The sequence below is a fragment of the Chrysemys picta genome, chromosome 1 (genome assembly GCF_011386835.1).
Source record: "Chrysemys picta bellii isolate R12L10 chromosome 1, ASM1138683v2, whole genome shotgun sequence".
NCBI lineage: Eukaryota > Metazoa > Chordata > Testudines > Emydidae > Chrysemys > Chrysemys picta.
The window spans coordinates 239,527,068-239,541,114 of record NC_088791.1 but is presented as its reverse complement, the minus strand read 5'-3'; the positions used below and the strand labels follow the sequence as shown (position 1 = coordinate 239,541,114).

The 14,047-nt window shown below is 41.8% G+C and overlaps 1 protein-coding gene across 1 annotated transcript in view; it reads right to left on the bottom strand.

Moving 5' to 3' along the window:
- The window catches only part of TMEM182 (transmembrane protein 182), a 30,418-nt gene extending 18,834 nt beyond the window's left edge, over window positions 1-11,584 (bottom strand). Inside the window, exons 1-3 of the mRNA XM_005309663.5 lie at window positions 11,010-11,584; window positions 10,504-10,603; window positions 9,872-9,970 (exon numbers count right to left, since the gene is read on the bottom strand). Coding sequence (XP_005309720.1) covers window positions 9,872-9,970; window positions 10,504-10,603; window positions 11,010-11,150 — 340 coding nt within the window. The 5' untranslated portion in view covers window positions 11,151-11,584. The remainder of the gene's footprint in view (window positions 1-9,871; window positions 9,971-10,503; window positions 10,604-11,009) is intronic.
- Between the last annotated feature and the right edge of the window lie 2,463 nt (window positions 11,585-14,047).

The window sequence follows — 14,047 nt, the reverse complement described above, 5'->3', positions numbered from 1 at the left end:
GTAGTTCAGGAAGTTTCATCACAATCTGCAGGCCATTGGACATTACTTCCCCATTTAAAACCTAAGCTGCTAAACTAGTCTATAACCACCCAACTATTTTGTGTTGATGGCTCAGGAGACTTGAAAGTCACATATAGAAAAGGACATATTGGCAAAAACTATGGATGACCATGAACCTCACTACCTTCAGATCCAAATGCATATCCCACTTCTTTGACCTTGCTTTCCCACACAGCAACACTTAATCTATTGACAACTCAGGAATAAATACACCAAATCCCACCTAACTCACTCCCCTTGGGGGCAGAATAGGGAGTATCTTTATCTGATTATGTAACACACATTTTTGTCATTATTTTAAACTCTGGAAGATGTTTAGAACCCAAAGCGATGAGGCCTGTCTAAGAACCAAGACTTAAATGTTTCAAAACTTGATTTACATGTAACAATGCCATTTTATTTTAGACTGAGTGTGTATAAAGTGAGTACTATGCATTAATGCATTCTTAGCCATCAACATGGGCTACCACAAGTGTCCAAAATGAAAGTACAAAATACTCCCAAATTGCACACGAGTGATATGTAAAAACTTGCCAACTGCCTGGGAAAACTAAGGGCCAAATTATGCAGTCTTTACTCACACTGAATAATATCTTACTCCACAAGTCAAACCACTACTACAGGTCTGTTGCATTTTACGCTGGGGTTATGTTCTGTAGTCAGCGAGTAAAGCGAAAATTGAGTAGTCAAAATTACAGTGAGTGTAATGGCGGGCAGAAACGCCCGCCCTACAGGTACAGTATTAAAATTGTTATTTTTCTCTTTTTTGTTTTGTTTTTGCCAACCGTGTAAAGCTGAAATCGCGCATGTTAAATGTGCGTAAGATGCGACAGACCTGTACTCCTAAGTTTGCAATACAGCCCATAGAAAGGGACAGTATGTTGTTGTGCTGCCTGAAGTAGCCTGGGATGGGGAGATTATAACTCCCCAAATCACTATCTCTCTATCTCCCTGCTGCTTTGGGGAGTGAGAAAACTGCAACAGGTCTATAAGTGTTGCAGCGTGCACACCTCTACATGCCAGTGTGCTGCTGGGCATGTTGCAGGGAAGGGAGCAGAGTCAAAGCTCTCTCCATGCCCTGCCTCTCCACACCTATGTAAGGAGGGACATAGTAGTTCTGGGGAGACTGCTTGCAAGAGACGACACCCATGCAAGATATTAAAGGGGAGTCTTACATTCCTTCTACTCCCTTGAGACAATGCTTAGGATAGGCTATGTTCTGGCTCAGAGTAAGGTACTACTCAACTGTAGCCAGGGTGAGAGAATCAGATCCTATGTAAATTAATTTCCCAGATGTACTGAGTTAGCTAACTTCAGTACTGTACTTGTAGTATTTAAGGCATTTCCTACAGTCAAAGTACGAAAGTACAAGGGAATACTGCACATTCTGAGGTAACCCTATCAACAGTATTTATCTTAGATACCACCGCTTCATGGTGCAATAATTTAAAACTGAACAGGTCCATAAATCAGTTCAGCAAACTTTCCCTTCATCTCGACACACAACTTCCCTTGGGAGTGTCAGGCAAGCCTGAAAATATAATAGTGCTTGGAACAAAACAGGAGAACAAGCTGTCTGCTCTGCTCCATTCAGAATAGAGCACAGGAACATTAAGATTTTCATGTGTTACCAGTTTTCCAAATTGCTTGGCATGTAATTTTGTCTTTTTATTTGTTTTTCCTGAAGAAGAACATCTTCAGTCACTAGTGAAACACTCAGGTTGATTCTCTTGTTCCCTTATTAGCCCTCTTTATTTACAAAACCCTGACCATCAACTTTCCAACTGAGGATTAAGGGGATTCCCTTCGGAGCTTCTCTACATCATTTATTAATTAGCTGACGTGGCTGGTCTTCAGCAGTGAACTGAATGTTGAGAAATGGTTCCCGTGGTAGCTGGGAGAAATAGCTCCCTGCCCCTGCTAGCAAAGGAATTCATGATCTGGTATTTTAATGCATTATGTACCTGTGCTATAGATAGAGAAGAAAAGTAGTGGTATGTTTGATCTAGAAAGACTTAAAGGGTGGTGCCTAATATAACTACAGCAGTACAACAGTGTCAGTGATGTAGAGAAACATGATAGGACATGATCATACTGGCTTCATTACGCATTACTCTCACGTGTTTTAAAGCTTACATCAAGGGATGTGAGGGGATTCTGCAAAGAAAGAGGGCATCCAAAGTATCACTGGTGACAAATATATTGTGAAATGTTATGCAGCTGAGAATCAGGACTTGAATAGTCCACAGCACACACATCATGTGCAAGGGTGATGCATACCCCAGAAACTATAAAATAAGATATTCAGGCATAGGCTAGCTGAGGACACAACTGTAACAAGGGTGTGAACAGAACTCTAGCTAGAGATGTTAATACCAAATTCATGAAACCATACCAATTATTGTATTTATCTTTCTGCAACACCTACAACTCTAGCTGCAAATGCCTTAAAATTTGGTCCATTCAGAGAACATACCAAATACATTTCTGATAGTCTATAGAAAGCAACAATTTAAAGCAAAAGATACATTTATTAAAATAATGTAAAGCCAAAAGCCTTTTTGACATGTGTGTGGGTACAGGTGTATGTAACCATGATAAAAGAGTGCTAAGTGATTTGGATAAGAATTGACCTGAACATTAACCCACAAACTCCAACCCTGAACTAAACCGTTTTTTTCTTTACCTTCTTGTCTTCTGCCAGGGACAGAAGTATCAAGATGTCCCCCCCAAAAAAATATAAAATAAAATAAAAGCTAGAAGTAGAGGGCCTGATACAGCAGTGTAAATCAGGAGTGGCTTCTCTGAAGTCAAAACAATGTAAGGGAGATCAGTTGGGCCCATCCTATGAGTATTGGGCCCATCCTATCTGAAACCCAGCTGGAAACACCATAAATCTTGCCAGACAGTTTTTTCTCATAAGATTTCCATTACTAGCAATTACCCCTGAGTAATAATTACTTCTTTAAAAAAACAAAACAAAAAAACACTGAATCTTAACAGTAAAACAAACACAATTTTCATGCTGCTGATACATTTCTCTGTTAAATATTTTTCCCTGGAAATGTATAGCTGGAAGGTTTCCTTTATTAACGTACTACACTGCAAGCTGTTGGGCTCAAATATGTGCCTGTATTATCAATTCTTGCTCTGGAGATAGAAACCCTAGAGGTAACATAAGAAATTATTATTTTCAAATGCCATGGCTAATATTTCACAGACTAACCGACTAGAAATGTATGCTAGTTCTATTAGGTTAGTCTCAAAACAGCAACACACCTGCCAAAAATTTGATTCAGTCATTAAAACATAATAGTTGAAAAAACTGAAATTCTCCTCATCTCTACGGACATCTGCATCCATATAATTATGTATTATATGTTAAGTGTTGACCGTGTGTGCTCAGTACTGTACAAAACACAAAATATAAATGGTCAGATGGGATCAGGAAAAAAACTACTAAGGGCTACAGGTCAGATTATTCAGCTGGTATAAATCAGTGTAAATTCATGAAATTCAGTGGCTTTCTGAGTTGGCTTCAAAAGAGCTATGCCAATTTACAACAGCTGAGGAATGGCTCTTTATTTGCAAATCAATTGGAAAACATCAATTTTAAAATCAAATTAATGTCTTGACTAGGGACCAAGTCTTGCAACCCTCATTCTTGGGAATAGTCCCAAAGAGGCCAATGGGATTACATATGCAAATCAGGACTATTTGCATTGGAAGACCTGCACAATCAGTTCCAGATTTGAAAAAATAATAATAATATTTCTTTACTTCAAAAAACACATTGTAGCAAAAGTTATTCGACAACATAGTAGATACTACTTGAACGTTGGTGTTAAGTGATCTGGTATAAGTAATGAGATACAATACATTAATAATGATATCAATACATTATTATTTTAATACCACATCCTTACTTTTTCAAAGTAGTGTGCAGTGTTATCTGTGCAGTTCCCACTAATATCATGAGAATTATGTGGCTACAAATGAGTATGCGTGTTTCTGATTAATGTATTTTGATGATTTATTCATTTATTTATTCACAGAATAATTTTGGTTTTCTTTCATTGTTCGTTTGTAACTTTTACTATTTTATGAAATTCAGTGCAAGTGGATCCAATGGCAGCACAGCAAGAGTCTGTAGGTGTTTGCCTATTATCTGCACACTGTCTTTGTAAACTGTCATTCTACCTCCGAAAGACATATGGTGTTTACAAAAGTGAACGTGTAAAGTAGCACAAAATAGTGGTGACTGTATAAAGTGTAACAAGTTACAGTTTTGAAGCTGTGACTCTAACTGTTAAAAGCTGATCATGTATGTGTGGGCAACAATGCAAGAAAACCAGGAACACCACAATGTACATTTAAATCTCCGAAAAAGCCAAGATTCGTGGCTTGAGTTACCACATCTCTACCGGAGTTGTCCACTGAGTGAGGGCATTTCAGCCTGAGTTTCAGCAGCAGAATGAATTGGGCTCTGTGCCTGATGTTTTGTAAACTTGTATTTGAAATGTATCTAGCAGTGTTTAAAGACAGCCATAAACTCTAAGGCAGGGGTTGGCAACCTCTGGCATGCAGCTTGCCAGGGTAAGCACCCTGGTGGGCCGGGCCAGTTTGTTTACCTGCTGCGTCGGCAGGTTCGGCCGATCGTGGCTCCCACTGGCCCACATCCCTCGGCCCGCGCCGCTTCCCACAGCCCCCATTGGCCTGGAGCAGCGAACAGTGGCCAGTGGGAGCTGCAATCGGCTGAACCTGCCGACGCAGCAGGTAAACAAACTGGCCTGGCCCGCCAGGGTGCTTACCCTGGCGAGCCGTGTGCCAGAGGTTGCTGACCCCTGCTCTAAGGCCTCCATCTGCATGTGCAATTTTGATCACTGTCACCTGAGCATACAAGCATTGCAGCTTAAAAACTGAGTGTGCAAAGGAATAAGCAAAGAAATGGAGGGTGGATTGAGGCTCCTTTGAACTGTTGCCCCTAAATGCTTTGGGCCAAATTTTCACTGAAGTTAACAGAGTTACCCCAGCAGGGAATTTGGCCTTGTGTGCTATTGAAATCTTCCAAGGTTAGAAACTCCTTGGCCTTGGTAGACTGTTTTCTTTCCTCTGCCTGAGCAGCTTTAACTGGAAATGATTTTCACAAATAACTGATCTCGGTGTGGGACCGGAAAAGCACGACGATTAGGGTTTCCACTACAGCCCGCAGCTAGCGCCAAATTGTTCCGATATGATGCAAAGCCCCCCCCCCCCCCCCCCCGGAGCGCTGCTTTACCGCGTTATATCCAAATTCGTGTTATATCGGGTCACGTTATATCAGGGTAGAGGTGTAGGTGAAATCCTGGCTCTATTGAAATCAACAGGAGTTTTGCTATTCACTTCATCAGAGCTAAGATTTCACCCAGGGTATGTTAAGAATAAAAGGATACACTTCTAGTATTTCTTAATCTAACAAATGCTGATCCTGCACGTTGTCAAAAGCTTGTTCTACTAAAATACTGTAGATAGGAGAGTGCTAGACTAAAGAGGAGTAAATTTCTGTACTAGCAAAAATGATGATAATGTAAAAAGGCATTAAATAGCAAAGGGAGTTATTATGATCATGATAAAGTATTCTTGAATATAAATATCTGCTCTAATAAAAAATTAGACTCAGATGCTGAAAATGAACTTGTGTGGCATGAACTGGATGCCGAAACAATCTCTTTCTTACCAGAATTTTAATGAGCTCCAAAGCAATCCAACTGTTTCTATTTGTATAGTAGGGATGGCTCTGAATATAGAGTTCCTGGGACATCACCTATAGTACAATTTTCCCTGTTTTTAATCTCCTAATATGAAATATTGCTAGGTAAATTATATTTGAGCAATGGATCTATTGGCAAATATTAACTAAAATTAATAAGAAATGTTGATGATGTTCCTTTCTCCCATTCTTATTCTTTGTTTGTCCACTTCTGTGTAATCATATAATGTAATTTGGGGATTCCTTATGAATTTATGAATGACTGGTTGGATGCAAACTCCTCCTAGATTATTAGGAGAGGAAGGTTCCACAACATTGGAAAGACAAATTTCTCTGGTGTGCTGCAAAGTCATGGGTTTGACCTATGACCTTGATTGGCCACATTTGACCTCCTTCTGGACTATTAGTTAATATTTTTAAAAGATCAACAGAACTGTTGACAGTACAAGTTATTTTCCTAGGTAAGCAGTATATGCAACAAGAATCAAATCCTGAAAACACTTACTAATAGGGATAGAGCAAGTTCAAGGATATACAGCAGTCATGTATCTATACATTATGAGACTGAAAGACGTCCAGCCATAGATCATTTGAAAAATAATTCCCCCTAGATTCCATAAAATCCTTGATTTGACCTTTGACATCAACGTCACACCAATTGGCCCAATTTGTTTTAAATGGCACTTGTACAAACTCAGTTTTCCAATCATGGTGCAGAAAATAATGTCCTTACTAAAGTATGTTAGAGTTAATCTAGTACAATATCCCAATGTTATTATTTCATATATCTCACTTTAGGAGAGTATATGTTTTGAAATCTTACACTGTATACATGACAAACATATCAGTAAGACTCTGATGGGGTGTCCACCGCACAAAAGGCATGAGCAGGTTCAAAAGGGCCAATTAACCTGGTAGGCTGCATCTGGAGGAGAGCCAAGGACTGATAAAGTCTAACTGAAGATGAAGTCCATCTGGGCAGGAGCAGGCTGGGAGTAGTATAAAGCTAGGAAGTGGTGAGCAGGAGGAAGCTGCAGGGAGGGGCTCTGCAGTCACTCCCTAGACAGAAAGGAAGTTGGCTAGGGAGGAGTTCTAGGAGGAGAGTAAGCGCTGGGATCCTGCACTGAACTAGAGTCTGGCAAGAAGCAGAGAGGAGTGGCTACTGTGATCAGAGAAAGCTCAGGCTGGCAAATCCTGAGGGGACCAGGAGATAGAGAAGTGAGGTGGGAAGGCACATAGGGAAACGACAACAGGGTCTGAGATTGAGCAGACCATGGTTGCTAGGCATAGTGTCCCTGGGCTGGAACCTGAAGACGGAGAGCGGACCCAGATTCCCCTAGCAGTCACTGGGAAAATGGCACTGGACCTGGACTTGAACCGGAAGACTGTCTTACGTGGCATACCGACAGCTTATCCATTAGGACTTTGACACTCCAGAAGGGGAGGACTAAATAGTGACTGGCCAGAGAGTGGAGGCACAAAGAGGAACACCTGAAGTCCCAGAGAGAGAGAGAGGGGCCACGGTGTGAGGAACCAATGGAAGGGGTTGCCAGACCAGGCAAGAGCCAGTCCCCAGATCCAGCCATGAGGAGGTGCCCCCAGTGGTGAGTTGTACCCCATTACAAATCTGGTGAAGCATATGGGCATGGCAGTCACCCCCAATACAAGGAGAGGGTGAGACACCATATTAGAAAGAGACACTGTAGCTGCAGTGTGCAGAAGCCTTTTTTGCAGAAGGAGAAGGCAGATACACCCTCCCAAGTGGGACCCTTGAGTTTCTGCTTCTGGTTAAGGGAGACAAAAAAAACAAAAAAAAACAATGAAAGGGGATCCAGGTACTACTTACGCAGGTCCTGGAGAACCAACAGAGTCAGTGGGAAGCACTGTTATACCTGCAGAGCTATTTGGCAAAGCTGGCAGAACAGCAGCAATATTTATTTAAGATCCTGCAAGAAGAAATTTTCAGAGGCTGCAGAAGGGAACAGAAAAGAGATCTCAGGGCCAGGAGGCTGGAGGCCTGGCAAGAGAGTGTTATGTCTGTGGGCAGGGGGGACACTTAAAAAAGGGAATCCCCCTACCTAGTTCATGACAAGAGGGTTTGTCCTGAAGGGAGGAACGCAGGACAGACTACGAGTCCCACCTGTTGCGAGAGCAGGAAGGGGAGGTGCCTGTTTTTTCCTGTGGGGAATTGGGACATGTGAGGAGGCATAATCCTCACGAGAAGGTAAAACGTAGCTAGGAAAAGGGCAAGGTTTCAAGAAAGGAAGAGCCAGTTGCCCTCAATAGGGGCGTAGTAGTAGCAGTAGTAGTAGTAGAGAAGGCCAATAGGTCTGTAATGACGAAAAGTGGGAAGGAACTGGAAGGAAGAAATGGTCCCATGAAGATAAAACTGAATGATACTGGGATAAATACAGAGACTAACCAATACAGTGGGGAACTCAGACTCTGAGGGAAAGAGTGCTGAGGGAGAGCAGACCAAGGGCAGGAGTTACAAGAGAAGTTGGTAGCTGTAGAGCAAGCCATGCAAGTGGTTTCACAAGCCTTAGAGTGTTAGTAGAAGTACCAGAACACCATGGAAGAAAAGAGTAAACTGCTTCTCATGGTGGGTGACCCAGAGATGGAGCAAGATGACTTGCAGGCCCAAATTCAGCAACTCCAGGATAGAAGGTACCCATATTCTCTCCCACAAGCTGGTATATGTCCACCATCCCACACAAGGCATGAGCTGGTTAAATAAGGCCAATTGACCTTATAGGCTGTACCCGGAGGAGAACCAGGGACAAAGTTTAATTGAAGATGAAGCCCAGCTGGACAGAAACAGGCTGTGGCTTATATAATGCCAGGAAGTTGAGAGCAGGACGGAGCTATAGGGAGGAGCTCTACACTCACTCCAGAGAGAGAAAGGGAATTGGCGAGAGAGAAGGAGATCTATGGGGAGAGTAAACCCTGGACTATAGAGTGACAAGAAGCCGAGAGGGGTGGGGTAGCCACTGCAAATAGAAGAAGCTCACATTGGTAAATCCCGAGGTGGGGCAGAAGACAAAGAAGTGAGGTAGGAAGGTGCCCAGGGAAATAGCAACAGGGTCTCAAATTGAGCAGATGGTGGTTGCTACGCATCGGGTCCCTGAAATGGAACCTGGAGATGGTGGTGAGCCGGGGTTCCCCTACCAGCCAGTGGACCTGGACTTGGCATATGGACAGCTTGTCCAGTGGGACGATGACACCCTGGAAGTGGAGGACTAAATAGTGATCTGGCTGGAAGGTCGAGTCACGGAGAGGGAGCGCCCCAAATCCCATGGGGGGTTGGGGACACGGTGCAGGGAACCAATGGAAGGGAGTGCCAGACCAAGCAAGAGCTAATCTCTAGACCCAGCTACAAGGAGGCATCCCAGCAGTGATCGAACCCCATTATAAACCCCAACACAAAGACACAGGAACAAAAAACATCATTCTTGAGGGAACCACTAACTCAACCAATCAGAGAAAAGCACAAATAAATGCAGTAAGATAATTCATCACATGGACAACCTAATTCTATGAGACTGACTCTAAGTTTAGTGAAGTTTAAGATAAATTTGCTCTTTGAAGACACTAAATGGTTCTTTTATATTCAATGTTAAGAATTTTGGGGGAAGATATTTTGTTTATTGGGAAAACAGAAAAACACACACTTAAAAAGGAAATTTTACATTTGCAAACTATGCCCCCTATCCAGCAAAGGCCTTAAGCCCATGCTTAGCTTTAAGGTTGTGAGTAGTCCCATTGACTTACAGGGACTAGTCACATGGTTAATGCTAAGCATGTGCTTAAGTCTTTGCTGAATAGTATCCTAAATATTACGGCTTCCAGAAATGAGCAGTCCAGTCCTGGTGAAATGAAATGATAGGATTTTTACTTACATTTTTACTTCCAAACACAGTTTAAAATCATATGGACTATGACATTCCAAAGCTCCATTAATTAAACTGCGTGAAATGATAAAGCTACTTCATACTGAAATATCCAAATTGTTTTTCTGAAACTATAGGCACTATATATATTTGAAGCCAAGAAAATACTTACTGATTGCAGAGTCATACGAGGTTGAGTTGTGTTCATCTCGGATAAAAGGAAATGGAGAAAGGTAGGCATGTGTGCAATTCTTAGACGGCGATTGGTTGGCTGGGGGAAAAAAAGCCTAAACATTAATGTCTAGTATTTATATGATCATGAGTTGTATTTGTGCTGAGTAGAACACTTTTAAACACATTCTCTAAAGTGGCAGACTGAATTCTATGGGTACAGCCTCCAAGTTCTTATGCAGGCAAAAGCCCCATTAACTTCAGTGAGGGTTTTGCCCGCGTAAGGGTTACCAGCACTGTCAGCTCCATGCCATCTGGGAATTCCTCGACCTAGGGAGAATGCCCAATTAGGGCAGCTGTAAGAGTGATTTGCAATCATTTTGGGGGCCAGAATCGTGTGTGTGTGTGTGTGTGTGTGTGTGTGTGTGTGTGTGTGTGTGTGTGTGTGTGTGTGTGTGTGTGAGAGAGAGAGAGAGAGAGAGAGAGAGAGAGAGAGAGAGAGAGTCCTTATTTATGAGATAATAGCAGATAGATAGAAAGATAGATAGATATTGCACCAGATGACCAACAAAAAGAATTTCAGCCTTTGCATCAATATGGTAAAGGTAATGTAAAAATATAAACTACACTTACTGTACCAGAATTTCCAAATATTGTTAGTGTCCTCTTCTACATCTCCAGCAAACCAGCACCTCCAGAAGAAACCTTCATGGTGGAAAGTGACCTTCTCCTCCTGCGCAAAACAAACACAATCTTTGTAGCCTGAATGCATGAGCACAGTCCAGGCATTTTTCAGGTGGCTAACAGAATCAAATCCCATCAAATATAGGTTTTTAGTTGAAAATAATAAGAAAACGCATTTTACCTGAATGCAGATTATTTAAAGAAAACCTGTACAATTATAGCTCTTTTGTCAAAAGCTCAGATTGCTTCTCGTGGTTCTGAGCACAATGGGCCTGATCAAAGCCAAATTAAATCAATAAAAATCCACTAACTGCAGTAGGCTTTGGATCAGGCCCATAAACACCAGAGTCAAACTTAGTGTCCATACAGTATGTTCTTTCTACGTGAAGAAGAAATTTTCACATCTGTGAAACTAATGCCAGCTATTATTCTGAAGAAAAAATATACATACTAACCGTGGTATTGTTTGGACCTTCTGAACATCTTCCAACTTCTGTAGCAAGAAGCCAGTAATCTGTCCCAAAGGCCACCAAAAAGAGCAAAACTCCCAGCGCCCCGAAGAAGCCTCCAAAAAATATCCCCACACTCAGTTTCATCGTTGATTTGCTTCCAAATGAATCTGAATATTTTTTTTTATTATTTTAAAAATCAACCCTCTCAAAGTAAAAAATTAGACAAGTGGACAATAGGTGCTGGTAGGAGAATGCAGCCAGTGTTTGAAGAAATTTCTCTTTCCTTGCCTTTCTGTTTTTCCCTGTGCCTGGTGGGTTGATTTTGTGTTCCCAGACTTGTGTTCCACAAGGCTGACTTCAGCCTGACAGATGGAAAGGCCCTTCTATTTTAGGACATTGATAGAAGAGCTTTACTCTGTTTCTCTACCAAGGCGTGGCCAGTCAAAAATAGCTGACCTTCCCCTAACTATCCAGAGAGAGACAGGGAGTGACTTGAAATATTATTGCAGTTGGTGCATCAACAACAGTGGAAGGGAGATGAAGTTGCAGCGCCCTCATCATTCCACCTGGGCTGGATTACAGCACATAGTTACAAGCACTTCCAATGTGTAAATTTGGCAGTGAACATTTCTCTTGCCATTAGCAGGAAAGAGAACACACACGAAATCCCAACTTGAATGAAAACTTTTGTTGTAAATTCGGTTTGCTTTAAAAGAGAATATTTTACAATTAGCTTCAGTTAATTATGCTAGATTAAGTCTTCAATTGCTTTACTTATTTATTCAGATTTATATACAATATTTAATAGCACCTATCCAAGGCACTCAGCCCCCTATACATATTCAACTGCAACTCTGTATAACGAAAGCAGTCTCCAAAACCAGAAAGAGAATCAAATCCCTGCAGCCACAGGTTCCAGTCCCTGCTGCATAAATGTTAGCCCTTCTAAAAATGCCCTGAAGGCCAGCTGAATATGACAAGGGAATGAATTCCTAAATTCCAAGTCCCTCACCGCGAAAGCCCTACCAGCACCCTTCTCTTTTGATGCCAAGTGAGCATTCCCAAGAATATATGGCACAACATGAGTACACGGAACATTCCCAAAAACGGGTGCCGATATGGCACAATGCATCAAATCCTCCAATCCTTACTCAGGCAAAACTCCATTGATTTCCCATCCTGGGAAGCAGTGAAGTCAAGGGAGCTATGACAATTTACCCCAGCAGAGGATCAGCCCCAGAGAATCCTTTTATTTTGGATAAGCTAGCTACCCCACCACAGGATCACTGCTGTCAGCAATCTTTCTGGATCTTACACAGGCGTGTTTGGGGAAAGAAAGTGAAAGAGGCTCCCAGTGCCAACCAACATCAAACCCATAGCAGAAAAACCCACAGCTGAGTGGTAAATGTTTTTTCAGTGTCTGGATAAGATTTTACACAACTAGTATATCTAACCAATGCCACATCTGCAGGTTGTTAGAAGAGATATTTACTGCAAACCTGATATATATTTATAAAGTTAGAATAGTGCAAAATGTAAGTGTGATATTCTTTTACGGCAATGGCCCTTTTACACTGGACAACTTAGACACATGAAAGTAAATGCATTTGTCAATCAAACAGATTCTATGTCAGTATTTCCTTTTCTTTAGAATCACTGATACTATTTACTTTGTCGCACTACAAAGAGGCCTGTGCAGTGAATGTGGTTCAATTATAAAAGAAAGTAAAGCAACTTTTATTAAGGGATTAGTCCTGGATTAGAATGGTGTGTTCTACTAACAGAACCATGGAAAGTGTCATGAAACAGTTATTTGAAGTCAAAGTTATCCTATTACCTTAGGAACTATTAATTTACAAATCATTTATGCCCAAAGCTCAACAAATCTTGATCTTGCTACCACTGAAGTCAATGGGGGCAGGGGTGTTGCCATTGACTACAGTGGATCTAAAGTCATGCAAGTTCCTACCATAAGTAAAACTTTCCAACATTGTCTTCCACATATTCTATTATTTGTATTCTTTTTTTTCCAGACTGATGAAATGTGTTGTAATACAATCTATTATGATGTAGAGCTTTATTTAATAACTGGACACAAAAGGTCAAAGTGAGCTGATGTGGAATTCATTTTGATTTGCTGTACATCATAGATTGCCTTAAAGAATATTAATTCCCAATTTTATGAAATATAAATGTATTTCCAATTTTATTAATTTATCCCATCAAACATATCAGTTGGACAACACTGGTGCCTGTATTGAGAAGTATCAGAGGGGTAGCCGTGTTAGTTTGGATCTGTAAAAAGCGACGAAGAGTCCTGTGGCACCTTATAGACTAACAGACGTATGACGAAGTGGGTATTCACCCACGAAAGCTTATGCTCCAATACGTCTGTTAGTCTATAAGGTGCCACAGGACTCTTTGTCGCTTGTATTGAGAAGGTGAACAAGCCTGAATTTGGTCTTCTTTACGATATTACTCTAAGTGAAAATAATAATATTAATACTTACAGGGGGTCCCCAGTATACTTTGGGGCTGCGTTCTTGAAAAGGGTGATGGATATCGAAACAACAGATACCAGGGAATTTTTCCCCATAAGAAATAATGGCCCACCCTGCCTCTTTCCACCCAGCCACCCCCGCCCCACATCTTCCCACCCAATTCCGCCCTCTCCTCCAAGTGCGCCCCATCCCTGCTCCTTCCCCTCCCTCTCAACACCTCCTGCACATGGGGGAACAGCTGTTTTGTGGCGTGCAGGAGGCACTGGGAGGGAGGTGGAGGAGCAGGGCCACTGGCAGAAAGGAGACTCTGGGGAGTGGGGGGTGCTGGCTGCCGGTGGGTGCTAAGCAGCCACAGAAAAACCACACAAAAGGTGAAGCGACGGATATGCGGATCAGGACCGACGTTAATCGGAACACATTCCCCTACTGATGAGCAATGGATATGTGAAATGATGGATAAGGGGGAGATGTATACAGGGACCCCCGGTATATAGTTGATTTCTTCCATACATCTCAAATCATTTTATGAAGATGGATAAG